Source organism: Malaclemys terrapin, chromosome 8, assembly GCF_027887155.1.
Source record: "Malaclemys terrapin pileata isolate rMalTer1 chromosome 8, rMalTer1.hap1, whole genome shotgun sequence".
Classification (NCBI taxonomy): Eukaryota; Metazoa; Chordata; order Testudines; family Emydidae; genus Malaclemys; species Malaclemys terrapin.
In genome coordinates this window covers 49,894,219-49,909,748 of record NC_071512.1, presented here as the reverse complement: position 1 = coordinate 49,909,748, position 15,530 = coordinate 49,894,219, and the positions used below count along the sequence as shown (strand labels likewise).

The 15,530-nt window shown below is 43.1% G+C and overlaps 1 protein-coding gene across 6 annotated transcripts in view; it reads left to right on the top strand.

The window, feature by feature from the left end:
- RC3H1 (ring finger and CCCH-type domains 1) overlaps positions 1–15,530 on the top strand; it is a 104,071-nt gene that overhangs the window by 50,027 nt on the left and 38,514 nt on the right. For all 6 annotated transcript variants that reach the window (XM_054036959.1, XM_054036962.1, XM_054036961.1 and 3 more), the window contains exons 2-3: positions 6,412–6,774; positions 13,511–13,631. In XM_054036959.1, the coding sequence (XP_053892934.1) occupies positions 6,544–6,774; positions 13,511–13,631 (352 nt within the window). In that variant the 5' untranslated portion in view covers positions 6,412–6,543. The remainder of the gene's footprint in view (positions 1–6,411; positions 6,775–13,510; positions 13,632–15,530) is intronic.

The following is a 15,530-nucleotide window of genomic DNA, read 5'->3' as shown; positions in this document are numbered from 1 at the left end:
TATTTATGATTTGTGTCAAGCTCTTTGGAAATTCAAATTCAACTAAATGCACAAAAATATCATTTTAAAATAGTTTTAGTTTAATAAAAAGAACATTTTACATGTGCTGGATAGATGAGAAAAATTTTATCAAAATGCTTTTCCAGATAAAAATAATTATTAAACCAAGTATTCTGTGTAGTTAGTAAATGGAACTGCTTGTTTTTACATTACCATGTCCTTCAAGATTTTAGAATGCGATCTCACCCTCACCTTGTTTTTATTCATAGCGTGGAAGAGGACAAGCTTTTCTGCCTTTTTCACCTCCCAATTGATTTCTTAACTTTGAATGAACTAGTCACTGAAGTGGAGTAGTTGAATAAACTGAAATGAAAATAGCCTCTTCTGCAGGTGGAGAAAAACTATTGCTGTCAAAAACTGATTTAGCACTTCAAACTCTGGTTCTAGGTGCTTTGCCAGTGACTTCAACCAGTTCAGTAGTTTCACTTTCTTTAAAACTTGCCAGCACACATGTACTGCTTATTTTTAAATTAATGTAAATGATTTTAATTATAATTTTAGGGCTTTTAGTATAGGTTGCCATAATTTCAAATAGTTTATTTTTAAAAAATCATATTTTAAACAGAAAAAAATCTAATTTAAGTTAATTTTTTTAAAAATCAGATTTAAGGTTTTTATCCACCCTGCTACTTGGGGTAAGAGAAAAGAAAGAGAACATTCAGATCCTTAAAAGGATTCTAAGGAGAGAGAAAAAAGGCATTGTTTTCCTTTATTACCACTGATGCATGTTGTCTTTGGTGCTTCCTTTCTAGTTTTGGCATATCATTTGGTTGGTACCCCTCCTCAGCGCCAGGCCTTGGTGCTAATTAATTTAGATACTTTACCAGTGCATATACCACCAGTCTCATTGCTATCACCTTTCTTGACCAGGGGACCAGCTCTGAGCCTTTTGGCTACTTATCTGCTGCTTGACTCTGCATAGGGTTACCATCCGTCTGTATTTCCCTGGACGTGTCCGGCTTTTGCGTCTCTAAATAGCCACCCGGGAGGAATTGGTAACAAGGTTAAAATGTCCGGGGTTTTTTTTCTCCCTCGCCGCCCTCCCTCCCTTCCATGCAGAGTGCGGCTGCTGATTGGGCGGCTGGGCTGATTGAGCCACTCCCATTGGCCTCCAGCAGCCAGAGCCTTCTCCTGCTCCCCCCTCCCTCTGTCTGCAGCCCTGTGAACACACAAACAAACCAACCCACCGGGCAGCGTGTTTTGCCTACACGTGATGCCAGAATGGTAAGGAGTCCAGGGGGGGGGGGGGGGCAGTCAGGGAGCCGGGGATGTGTTGGATGGGTCCCCGGCCTCCACCTGCCACCACCCCCCCGCACGTGAGCCTCCCCCTCCCCGCCTGCCTCTCCCTTGCCTGCTTGTACTGCCAGAGCCAGCAGCAACTGCTGTCTGCTGCCATCAGGTCCTAGTGCCCCCCATCTACTAATGGGAAGACAGGCTGCCCTTACCCTGCCCTTCCACCCTAGCCCTGAGCCTCTCCAATGCCCCAAACCCCTCAGCCCCAGCCCTCATCCCCCCGCACCCTAATCGTCTGCTCCATCCCTGAGCCCCCTCCTGCATCATGAACCCCTCATCCTCTGACCCACAGCCCTCACCCCTGCATCCCCTCCTATCCCTAAACTCCCTCCCAACCCCCCTCCCCCCTTCCCACACACCCCCTCCTGCCCTCAAACTCCATCCCAGAGCCTGCACCCCTCACTCCCCCTCCTGCACACCCACCCCCTGCCCCAGCCTGCACCTGGCACCCAAACTCTATCCCAGAGCCTGCACCCCTCCTGCACCCTAAACCCCAGCCCAGAACCTGCACACCAGACCTCCTCCCCCGCTCCCAGAGCCTTAGGCAGGTGTGTGTGTGTGTGTGGGGGGGGAGTTCTGGGCACCACCAAAATTTCTACAGCCCTGCCACCCATGCGAGTGGATAAGGGTCAGGGCAGTCAGGGGACAGGTAAGGTCCTAGGGGGCATTTAGGGTGGGGGTTCTCAGCAGGGGGCGCAGTCAGGGGACAAGAAGCAGGGGGGGTTGGGGTTCTGAGGGGGGCAGTCTGGGGATGGGAAGTGGGAGTGGATGGGGGTGGGGCTCCCCCCAGTGTCCTCTTTTTTTGATTGTGGAAATATGGTAACCCTAACTCTGCACAACAGTATTTGTCACAGGTCTTAATCTGAAATACCCCCAAGGAAGAGGGGAATTTCAGCTGAATTTTGTAAGTGATATTGTACCAGCCTTCCAAAACTAGTATGGAAATTTACCAGCAGAGGCATAAAGTCTGCTTGCCCACCCTTTACCATGATGATGAAAAACAAGTATATGTTTTCCTGTCCTGTTCTAGACAAGTGGAAGTTGGGGGGATTGCAGCTTTGCTTCCATGGCTGTGGTTAGACAACTTTATCTGTATTTTATATTTCCTCTTTTGCCTATTGGCATATGTCAAGTCAGCACTTTCCTTGTGGAAATCTATCAATTCAAAGTCTTTTTGCTTAGGCTGATTAGGAGCCACCCAAGTGTTTTCCTTTACTAGCATATGTGTATTTTCTTTTTCTTTCAAAACTCTGCAGTCTGGCCACGGAGATGGATGATTCCATGGCTATATTCTTAGTGTGGAAAAATGAGAGTTTTGTATAAGAACCTTGTCAGGACAACTGATAAATGTTACCTGTTACTCCAGTTGTCTTAGGATAGCCAGGATCTTAAAAAAAGGAAAAAAGTACAGGAGTCTGTAAATATGAAAAAAAGTAGAATACAGGATAGGAATATGAATGCAAAATGTCCTATTGTTTCAAGTGTGAATTTTAATACTGTTTGGGTTGCATTCTGGAATGGACTCGTGGTTAAATCCCTTGGTAGAGAAGCCATTGTTAAAGTAGTATTATCCATTCCATTACAAGTCTTTTTTTAAAACTTTCTCACTGTCTAGGGAACAACTTTTGAGCCTGAAATTTCTCATGTTTAGTTTAATGCCATAGATTTGATTTAAAAACAAACAAACAAAAGCTATAAAATAACTTGCCCATACTGTTCTTGAGTTGTATACATTATTTTGGGAAATTAATTCTTCTGGCTTCTTAAATTTCACTTTTTTTTCATAGAATATCAAGGTTGGAAGGGACCTTGAGGTCTAGTTCAACCCCCTGCTCAAAGCAGGACCAATTCCCAGACAGATTTTTGCCCCAGATCCCTAAGTGGTCCCCTCAAGGATTGAACTCACAACCCTGGGTTTAGTAGGCTAGTGCTCAAAGCACTGAGCTATCCCTCCCTTCTGCCCCCTTTTGATGGAAAGGAACGTCAAACAGCTGGCACTTACATGTTCAAACTTCATACTACTTTATGGGAAATAGTACATATATTAGATTTCACTTACTTTTTGTCTTCTTGCTTCTCTTGGAATTAAGAAAGTATAGTGATACCCTACAAAAGCTGGCTTGGTTAACTAAGCATGACTGTACAGACAAATGATAGGAAGCAAATTCCCTGTGATGTTTGTATGGTTCATGTGAATCAATGATTATTTTTCGTAGGTTTAATGATATGCTAGTCCTGTAAGAAGTAGAACAATTTGCTTTGCATGTCTGTGTTACTAGCAGGCTTGTTTTTCAAGGACTGATGGATGAAATAGAAATGTGTTTATTCTGGGGCATGGAGGTTATTTTAAAAACAAGTTTCCAAATTCTCGCTCCATAGGCTGGTAAGGTTTTGAAGTTTGGCATAGGCAAAGCCTCCAGCTAGTGCCTTGTGGTGTTCAATAACAGCCTCATTAACAGACTGAGTTGTATTGTTTCCTATCCACTCCTCCTTGGCTGGTACCTCCTTGGTTGGTAAGATAGTGGCAACACTTTAAGGCTTCAAGTGTGGAGAAAAATGTGACCCTTCTGGGATGTACACAGTTGTTAAACCTTTTTTTTTTTGGTCTGAGTGCTTGCAATGGTATGATACTATTGATTGAACCAGTCTTCTTCATATGTGATACGGTAGTCTTGGCCATGGTTTAACTGGTAACTTTCTTTGATCAGGTAGGATAGTTGTGAACAACAGTTACACTAAACTCTGGGACACAAACTTAACTAAGTTTTTCAGACAAAATATATTTTGATTAGTTGTCAATGTTTTCAGAGTATCTCTGATTAAAACAGGTTCTAATTTGGAGGCCATTAGTCATGTCTCCCATTTAAAACTGTGTACTTTTTAAGTAAAAATGCCCAACTTACTAATGTTTGACAAATGGTTCCTACTCAGCATGCATAGTAACTTTCTATTTGAATATATTCTAGCAAACAAGTATGCTCCTTCCTGATTGAAGGGAAAAACCAATGCAGTGAGGAAATGATTTTCAAGGTTCCAAGGAGTAATTATAAATCGGGAGAGGAAGGGGGAAAATATTCTTACAAAAATACTAGAGTTGTGTATAATAGAAATAAAAAGTTCTTTTTGAAAATCCTGTTTAGAATGGAACTAAATCCATGCAGTCACACTGGCTTTTGATAAATTTTGGTAGAAGATCAATTTCAGACTGAAGACATTTGTAGTATCTCATTTACAGTGCTTTTTCCGTTATAAAGATTACTCTAATCATTTGTTCTTATTCATATTTAGTCTGTTACCTTGTTTCTCATAGCATACATGATGCAGTTTTGTTTATTTTCTTCTGTTTAATTTTTTTTTCACAGCAAGGGGATATTTTATCTTATACTTCCTTACACTTATCAGCATTCATTTCCTCTTTTGGCATTCAGATCATGATGTGATGTAACAGAACCTAGTAAGAAAGACTTCCCAGGTTATATTTCCTTGAAATATTTAAATGGAATCTGTTAGAGCAGTAGGAAGCATCTGTGCTGCATTTCTTAAAATACAGAAAGGCCCTGTGTTGTGGCAATGGTTCTTTCAATGAAGAAGGGTTGGATGTGCCTCTCTTGGAACTACAGTAGTCACTGTCCCTCATTGTGGTCCAGAGTTGGCTTCCTGAAGAATCCTCTTTTCACTGCCTCTCAGGGTTCGTTGATTTAGTTCCTAAGGCCAGGGACACACAATAAGGATTCCCTTACTTGCAGCACACTGTCTCCGTCAGTCTGTAGAACAGTTGTCACCAACCCATGGATTGCAATTGACTGGTTGATCCTGGAGCCTCTGCCAGTCGATCGCCATCTCTGGGCCGCTAAAAGTTCAGCGGGGCTCGGGCAGGCTGCCTGCTGTGGCCCCACTCTGCTCCTGGAAGCTGCTGGCACGTCTCTGTGGCTCCTGGGGGGGAATGAGGGGTGGCTTTACGCGCTGCCCCCAGCACTATCCCCACATCTCTCATTGACCGGTTCCTGTCCAACGGGAGCTGCAGAGTCGGTGCTTGTGGGCGGGGGCAGCGCACAGAGATCTGCTGCCTTTCCTCCCCACCCCCCGCTGCAGAGACGTGCCAGCAGCCAGTTGCTTCCGGGAGCAGTGTGGGGCCATGGCAGGCAGGCAGCCTGCCTGAGCTCCGCTGCACTACCAGCTGGGAGCTGCTTGTGATAAGCACCTCACATCCCCTCCCAAACTCCCTCCCAGAGCTTACACCCCAACACTGTGCACCAGCCCAGAGCCCCCTCCTGCACCCAAACTCCGTCCCAGAGCTTGGACCCCTCACTCTCTCCTGCACCCCAACCCCCTGCCCCAGGCTGGGGCTCAGCCTGGAGCCCCCTCCCACACTCCAAACCCCTCGGCCCCAGCCCAAAGCCTGTACCCCTTGCCCAAGCCCAGTAAAAGTGAGTGAGGGTCTCATACACCTCGCACCCCCCTCTCCCCCAATCCCTTGCCCTGAGCCCCTTCCTGCGCACCACACCCACTCTCGCACTCCCTCCTGCACCCCTACCCCGGCCCTTCATACAATTTCCCCACCCAGATGTGGCCCTCGGCCCAAAAAGTTTTCCCACCCCATTCCAGACCAAGGCTTTTTCTCCAAATGCATGCATTAAGGTATCGCATATGTGTTAAATGACCAAATTAGACGACATTTTTCCGTAAGTGCAGGTTTGCGTAAGTCGGGTTTGTGTAACCTGGAGAGCGGCTGTATATTGATTTGCTCAATTTGTTTTTCATGATCTTTATCTTTCTTTGCAAATATCAATTTATCCAGCTTTATTCATAAGGTAGATATAATTATTCCCATTTTTACAACTATGTAAAAACTGAGAGGTTTATGTGACTTGGCCAAGGTCAGGGCCAAGCTGCCAGTAGAACAGAGGTCATGACTCAAAGTCCCCTGTTTTAAATTCTGAATTGCACTCCCACTTCAACTAGGCCAGTCCATCTTCAAGAATTAGATTAATAACATAAAGGATTTAAAATACCTTTTGCAATACAGAGGGCTAACTTCATTTTTCTCTTTCCTTCCAGGATATGTTTCACACTCTGTGCTGGCTGTCTGTACTTACAGAAGATATTTAAAAACAAACATTTTTGTCAAAGTTTTTGATTCCAGTGGAATCTGTGCTTTTGATTTTGTCTTGTGAATTAACTTCTGAAACAATGCCTGTACAAGCTCCACAATGGACGGATTTTCTCTCCTGCCCAATTTGCACACAAACTTTTGATGAAACGATCCGGAAGCCCATCAGCTTGGGCTGCGGCCACACTGTCTGCAAGATGTGCCTCAACAAGCTCCACCGTAAGGCATGCCCCTTCGACCAGACCACTATCAATACAGATATTGATCTCCTCCCTGTGAACTCAGCCTTGTTGCAGCTAGTGGGTGCTCAGGTAACAACGCACATTTTTCTTTTTTGTTCTTTCTTAGTTTTTCCTTGCATTTTTTTAAGGCAAGAACAAGTGAATGAAAATTGTGGGACTACTGATGGTTGCTAGATGGGTGTAGAGCAGAGAGCCATGGGTACAAGAGTGGAAAATATAGTGAATGCTACTTTCAAGTTTTCATTTTTCCATTGGTCTAGAAAACTAACACTTGATGATGATGATGATGATAGACCTTCCAAGGTAGACTTTTAAACATGACTGCTGGGTGTTGCCGAGTGTGTTGGGAGGCTTTCAGGTGAATTGATCAGACAGTAAAGGGACAGGTGGTGATGTGTGTGTTTTTAAGAGGAAACTTTAATGACTTTTGCTTGTGCTTTATTTTATTTTAAATCCTTCACCAAAAACAAAATCCTTTTTGATGAGATGGAAAATTGCAGAGTCCTGACCACTTAAGTACTAAAGATTCCATGGCAATCTTGGCTAGATTTAAGTATGTTAAAGAAATTCTAGCTACATTGTAATTGATTTATTGCTGTATAGTTTCAGTTGGATGAGGTATTTTAGAAAGGAAGGATGGCCTTGTGATTAAGGCACTGGATTGGGTTTCAGGAAATTGGGGTTAAATTTCTGACTCTCTGTCAGACTTCCTGTGTGAATTTGGGCAGTTGGCTTAATTTCTCTGAGCCCCTGTTCCATACTTGTAAAAGAGGATGCTTTCTTTCTCTCCATCTCTTTTTAGATTGTGAGCTCTTCAGGGCAAGGACTGTCTGTCTCCATGCATATTTACAGTGCCTGGCACTATGAGGTTGTGATCTTGGTTGAGGCTTCTAACCATTGCTGTAATACAATAACTGTTCTTAACTTTTGTCCTAAACATCAAGGAGGCTACCACTTTGCCCTAGTCTTTCTCAAATGCAGGGCACATTGACTATTTAGAAAAAAGGCATTTGGATGAGGCTACAAACACTTTGAACTCTTTCATACTGAAAGGGTGTGTTCTCTTGGGCACATCTCCACAAAACTGAGCTGGGCTGAACAAAACATGATTATGAAGTATATGTCACTCAGGAGTATTCTTGACAGCCTTCATAGTCTAATACTGCGCTGTTCTGGATTCCACTTCCCAGTTAACAGTCTTTGCTTGACCCTCCCCCCACTTCTTGTAAATCTTCTGAGTTTCAATCCCTGTACATCTAATGGCTCTAATGTCTTAAAAAGAGAAGCATGAAATCCAGAAAGCTGAAGTTTAATTGTAGAAGGAAATGATGCAGGAGACACTTAAAACTTGTATCTGGGGAAAAGGAGCCCCTTCTTTCAGTTTAGTACTTTTGTAAGGGATTACCAATTTATAACTGTTTATTTTCTTGGGTTCATTCCTCCATGTGTTTTTAAAAATAATAATTTTAAGAAGCAAAACTATTTTAAGGGGAGTAAAAGTAATGACAGGATTCACTTAAAGCAAATGGGTCACTTTGGCCTGTTTGTGTACCAGCATCATTGGTGAAGTCAGTAGAACATTATGTGTTTCTGGGAATAACGTGCTAACTGATACAGATACAGCCCAGGCATTAAAAGAACACCGGGTTTTTTTTTTTTTTGTTATACTTATTATGCGTTTGTGGTGGTAGAGAGTATAGATTTTTGTTGTTTTGTTTTTGTTTTAAAAACTTAAAATAGAGAAGAAATTCTTAAGGTGGTCAAAGTGGTTTATTTAAGTATCCCTTCAGTGCTTACTCTGATTAGCCATTTTAAATATCTACCAGACAGGTCTTTTGAGGTTGTGTAGTCCCTGCTTCAACATACAGTCTCTCTGCCCTCCTGCTTTTTTCTGTGACACACGAAACTGCAATGTGCACATTCCAAACAGGTGACATCAAATGGCCAAAGTAAACTAGAATCCACATGTCAAGCATTAAGTTTCTTATTCAGCCCAGTTCCCAAAGGGCTAAGTATAGTTCCATGCACTAGATGTAGCAGGAATGAATGTGACAACATAGCAGGCGGGGTACACATAACAGATAGCTTTCTCTTCCAGATTAACGCCCTCTTTCTCCAGAGTTGGATTTTTTTAAGTGTCATCAGTTAAATTGGTTGTACAGCAGGCCATGTCAGAAAAATGAAATGCTGTGTGTGAATGTAAAACTTTGTATGTTTTCACAAGCCCTGTGGAAGACAATAAATGGGTAGAGTTCTACCCTCTTTGTTCAGAATGAAGCATTATAAAAGCTTTACTGCATGCAGTTCTTTCAGCGTTTTGTGTTTAAAAGAACACATGCAAAATTGAAGTACAGAAATATTTAGAGAGAAAGATATGCAACTAGAGAGCTCATACCATCATATTTGGAGGTGTTGCATTGAAATTCATCATTAAGTTGAGCTCCTTTAAGAGGGAATTCTGTGCTAAGGAACACTGCCTGGCACATTTCCTGAACTTAAAGCTTTGAGCAGTGTTTCTTGCCATAAACCAAAATGTGCATCTGTTTGAAAGGGGGAGGACTTAGAAGGAGAGAAAGGGAGGCTGACAGCTGGAATTGGAGAAAACTTGCTGTGCCTTTGCTTAGTATATCTTTATTCCGTGCAATTAAACTCTTTTTTTAATATGACAGTTACTGTAAAGCAGAGGTCCCCAAACTGTGGGGCATGCCCCCCTAGGGGGGTACAGAGAAACATTCAGGGAGCACAATGCGGCCCAGGCCATCCCCCACAGAAGATGGGGAGGGAGTGCCGCCCAGCTACCGGCCCCTGGGCTGCAGCTCCGTTCCTGGTTCCCCACCCCCAGCCTCAGCCACCTTACCCCTTGTCCAAATCCAGTGGCACTGAAACATTTTTAATAGCGGGGATGCTGAAAGCCAGCCCCCTTACCCCTGTCCGTGTCCCCCCTCCCCCAGCTGGGGCTGGGAGCAGAGCCATGTCTCTGGGAGGGGGAGACCTGGATAGGGGTAAGCGGGGTCAAGGCTGGGGCCAGCAGCTGAAGCGGCTGCAGTACCCCCCACACCCTTAGTACCCGTGCCTATGTCCACATCTCACCTCGGGAGCTGCAACCCCAGCTCAAGGTGGGTGGGGAGCATGGATGGGGTAGGTTGGGGTGTGACCCTGAAAAGTTTGGGGACCACTGCTGTAAAGGATGAAGCTGATACCCCTCCAAAACAAAATTTTTTAATTATCAATTCAGAATCTTGTAGTTGCTCTCAGCCTGTATGAAATGTATCCTTAGCATTCTTTTTCAGGCCCCACCCCATATATTTCATCATAACCAACTTCTGCCTGCAACTGCAGTTGCTTGTGCTTATGGACTACATTCCAGTGTCATTCTCAGTATTATTAATTGTAGGGGAAGATGCATGGAAAATAAAGGCACATTTAAAGCACCAAAATATCCTTGATATTTTGCCTGCCTTTCCTTAAACTAACTAGCTCTCTTGTAGGACTATTACACAAGACTAGTTTGTATTTTGAGCCCTGGTGGGTTTGGGGAGGGGATGGTGAAATGAGGTGATAGAATGTTTTGATGAAGATGAAAATAAGGTCATGCTTCAGTGCTATCTATTTTGAGCATCTAAAGTACTTTGCAAGCACTAACGAATATAGGGTGTCACTCACTTTATTCACAAAGTGGTGAATTGCTAATTTTGCAAATGGGGAACTCGAGGCACTCTGACCATAAGTGACTTAGGGCTTGTCTACACTGGCAATTAACAGCGCTGCAACTTTCTTGTTCTGGGGTGTGAAAAAAACCACACCCCTGAGCGCAGCAAATTGCAGCGCTGTAAAGCGCTAGTGTAGACAGTGCATCAGTGAATGTCTACACTGAAGCATTACAGCTGTGCCGCCTTATCGTTTTAAGTGTAGACTTGCTCTAACTCAAGTTTCCCTCAGTATGGGGCATTACACTGTCTATCAAACTGCCAGGTTATCTCTCACACATTTAGCAGTTACTTTGCAAAAAGTAAAAGTAAAATAAACTCTACATTTCAAGCTGAGCTTTCCAGTGGAAAGGGGAGAAACAGAGATTGAACATCTAGGTATCACTTAAAAAAAAAAAATCTTGGATTTAAAATTGTTCATTGTGTAGCTTTACTTGCCTTTGGGTAGCTTTTTTATGTTCGTTTTTTGTTTGTTTTTGTACTATTTGGGGCTGGGGAAAGCTTTCTGGTTGGTTGCCTAGACAGTCCTGGTCTCTCACTAGACCAGTTCTGCTGTGTATAGCATTCCTAACCAATGCTGTGAATGCATGCTAAATCTACCCTGATTCAGGATAATAATCCATTGCTGCCCGCTGTGTTCCTGTCTCACGCCTATTCCAAACCATCTTTCTGCTATATGTAACAATGTTGTTGCATTTCATGTTTTGCCATAGTCCCTAGATTGAGGGAAGCAGAGTTAAATGGAAACATGCACACAGTAATCTTAGAGTAAGGATGCTGTAGAGTGCTAGCCTCAGCACAAATGTAGATAGATGCACATGGTTAGACCTAGACGTGTTCTGTTTGGGTACTTTCCCAGACAGAAGCAGATTGTTACAATGACATAGGCTTTGTGAGGGAAACATAGTATTAAAATGATGATTAATATTGAAAGTGTTGGTTAAACTGGTGTCTAGAGATTTGGAAGAAAGGCAGTCTGGGGTCACTCTTATTGTAGCATTTTATGGTAGTGACCACTGACTAAAGTGGTAAAAACATTTCATCCTAAAGCCCTCTTTCACTCAGATATGAAGGAAATTGTATGAGAAAGTTATAGCTAAGATTCTTGCTGGGAGAGGAGGAGGTAGTTTGCAGTTCCAATATAGTAGTAGGTTTCAGAGTAGCAGCCGTGTTAGTCTGTATCTGCAAAAAGAACGGGAGTACTTGTGGCACCTTGGAGACTAACATGTATTTGAGCATAAGCTTTAATATAGTAGTAGTAGCCTGAGGAAGCCTGGAGGCCAGGATTGAACTTGTTTTTAAAATTTAACTTGTCTTCTCAAGTGTGTGCGCATGCACATTGTGGTGGTGGGGAAATATTAATTTTAACCTTATCTGGAGGAGATGACACTGTTCTGCGTAAACTAGGAGAAGTTCAGCTCTATAAAACAGCTTAAATTTTTTTTATTTTAACCACCAAAAAAAAAAGTAATGCATTGTGAATGTTATGTAACTAAATACCTTTTTTGAATGCAAATGCAAATTTAAGTTGAGAACACATCATATTGTCAAAAATATTTGTGGACATCAGTATGATTATACACTAAAAATCTCATTCAGGTTTAAAGATCCTCCCCAATAAAGAAACTGTATCAAAGTCAGGGAAAAATTTCAGTGTCCCGTGGGTGGTTTTGATTTCTGATGAATTAGCTGAAAAAAGAAATGAATGCCGCCTCCTAACACTTTAAAAAAACAAAACAGCTAACAGATTGTGGTATTCGACTAATCACTTATGCTGATAGTGGTGTGTGTACATGTAGCACAAAGTCGCTAGTTGTTTACTGGGTTTATAATCTGGCCCTTTTTCCAAGTGTGGCCTGATACACGTGCTGTTATCATTATCTCCCTAAACTGAAAATGACAGTAGCCCTAAATCAGTGGTTCTCAACCAGGGGTACATGTACTCCTCGGGGTACACAGAGGTCTTCCAGTGGGGGTACATCAACTCATCTAGATATTTACCTAGTTTTACAACAGGCTACATAAAAAGCAATAGAGAAGTCAGTACAAACTAAAATTTCATATAGATAATGACTTGTTTATACTGCTCTATATACTATACACCGAAATGCAAGTACAATATTTATGTTCCAATTGATTTATTTTATAATTGTATGATAAAATGAGAAAGTAAGCAATTTTTCAGCAAGTGTGTTTTTCATATCTGATTTTGTAAGCAAGTAGTTTTTAAGTGAGGTGAAACTTGGGGTACGCAAGAGAAATCAGACTCCTGTAAGGGATACAGTAGTCTAGAAAGATTGAGTCACTGCCTTAAGTGATCCAAGTTAGGGGAGGAAATAAAGCAATTACATGTATTAGTTTGTGTGCTTCGTCTTAGGCACAAATCTAATGTGCAGTGCAGCAGTTTGACCATTTGACTTTCTATAGAAAATTTTAGAGCAGCCAAGTCCTCAATGTGGATCTGCAAATACCTGCAAACCAAACCAGCTGGTAGGTCTAATTTTAGGCCTACTAGCTTTGAGTGTCCCTTTCTAAATATCTTGCTTTAGCATCAAAAATTGATCACCAGTACATACGAAACTACTGGTTTGTTGCTTTAATATCTGATGTACTAGCTGGTGTTCCAGTAAATTATAAGTCTTCTGCTTTTATCATTTCAACCACTAAATCAAAATGGTTGTTGCCACACATTCCAAGTAAACTTGAAATCATTGCAAGCTTCGGCGTGTCTTTTAAACTTCATTCTAAGGCATACATTGATTTGTGCCCCAAGCTCACTGAAGTGCCCTTGTGCTGCCATATAATACAACTAGCTATGTAAAGAGAAACTGTTATATTGTGTGATGGTGTTAAAAAGTCTGTTTAATACCAAGCACTTTTTAAAAGCTTCAGGCTGAAAAAGCTTTTCAAGTGTTAAGAATACCATGGATGAAGTGAAATGTCAAGGGTTCTAAAACTGGAGCATGTTCCCACATTAATGTTGTGGAAAGGTTGGATAGGTGGGCGTGAAAGAATATTTGACACTGAAGAGCTTGGTATGGTGTTTTTGTGTGTCTGTGCATACTGCAGTGTGTAAGTTTACCTTCATCTGTTTTCAGGTTCCTGAGCAGCAGCCAATTACTTTGTGCAGTGGAGCAGAAGACACCAAACATTATGAGGAGGCCAAGAAATGTGTGGAAGAACTAGCATTGTACCTCAAACCACTCAGCAATGCAAGAGGTAAGTAAGTCTTGCACTGCCCTACTTCCTTGGAAGGGAGAACTGGCAACAGATAATAGTTCATCCCTTCTTTTAAAAAGACCTTACACCATCAAAATAATTCTAGTGAAACCTGCTTCAAAAAAGGTCAAGTCCTGTTAAAGAAATGGGTTTTGTAAGCACTAAAGCTATTTCTTCAGTACAAAAAGAGTAGAGGTTTGAGAGAGGGAGAGAGCATGATATCTTGCTGTAAAATCATAATGATACAAGTCTCTGGTAGGTTTTACTAGGATTACCATATTCAAACATTTAAAAAAGAGGACACTCCACGGGGCCCCGGTCCCACCCCCGGCCCTGCCCTAACTCCGCCCCCTTCCCCAAAGTCCCTGCCCCAACTCTGCCTCCTCCTCTGAGCACCCCGCATTTCCCCTCCTCCCTCCCGCTCTGATCTTGGTTGGGGGTTGCTAAGTGCTTCCCTGCTCCCCACTTGCCCTGCAGCCTCTATGCCCTTGCTTGCCTGCCCTGCTCCTCCTCACCCTGCAGCCTCTGCACCCCCCCCCCCTGCAGCCTCTGTGCCCCCTGCTCCCCACTCGCCCTGCAGCCTCTACACACACACACACCCGCAGCCTCTACACACACACACACCTCGCCGCCGCCTGCCCTGCTCCCCCCGCTCACCCGGCAGAGGGAGAAATGCAGGCTCCACGTGGACTAAACACTTCCGCGCTGCTCTGTGAGGGAGGAGGGAGCGGGGGAGGGGGAGGGACTCTGGCTGCTAGAGGCCCTAGTGGCTGCGAGCGGCTTTCAGTCAGGCCAGGCGTCCAATCAGCTGCGCCGCACTCCGCACCCCCCCCCCCCTCCGGACGGCCATTTAAGGCTGAAAAAGCCGGACATGTCCGGGGAAACCTGGACGGATGGTAACCCTAGTTTTACCTTGATGTAGTGAGTCAAGGTCATCCCTATACTTTTGACCTCCACTAGCTACGTTGAGGTAAGTCACCTGTGTCTTATCTTAACTATCTCACAGTAAAATGGGGGAGGGATAGCTCAGTGGTTTGAGCATTGGCCTGCTAAACCCAGGGTTGTGAGTTAAATCCTTGAGGGGGCCACTTGGGGATCTGGGGCAAAAATCAGTACTTGGTCCTGCTAGTGAAGGCAGGGGGCTTTGATGATGACCTTTCAAGGTCCCTTCCAGTTCTAGGAGATAGGAGATCTCCATTAAATTAAAAAAAAAAAAAAAAATTAAACTCCATTCTGTAGTGAAAATATAGCCTGAAACAGGTAAAGTAAAATTTTGTTTGTCCCATGGGTCAATCCAGAAAAGTTGGACTTAATATTGTCCAACTAGCAGATGGGACCAGGAAGTCAATGTCATATTATAACATGGTGGCTTGACTCTTGAGGGCTGGAGCTAGCCAACACTGATTGCACATCTCCTTATATAGGAACTGGGTCCATCTGAGTAATCCTGTTTGAACAATTGTAATAACAATAGAACTCTGTTATTTAAATATCTGTATGCTGGTCTAGGTGATTGTAAATGTCTATACGTTAGACACCTGCTAGCCAGAGATAGCTACGAAGGATGAGAGAGACAGTGATGAGGCCCCATCAGTGAGTCTGGGGTACAGTAGGTACTAGTAATACTTGGGTTTTTCTTTAGAGCAAACACATTTTTTGCCTTTTACTAAAGATTTCTATCAGGCTACTTTCTCTAGACCTGCTCAAGGGTTTCATCTTTCATATCTGCCTCTGGTTAAAAGGTTTTTGACAAATTTATCTTCACCCCACTCTGAGTCTCCTGGCAAAGCTATGAGCAGCTGAAGCACTAAAGCTATCTAGTGAGTAGGGTTTTGTTTTTGTTTTTCTTCAAGCACTGCCTGAAATGAACCTTTCCAAGTTCACAGTGCATTTTTGAGA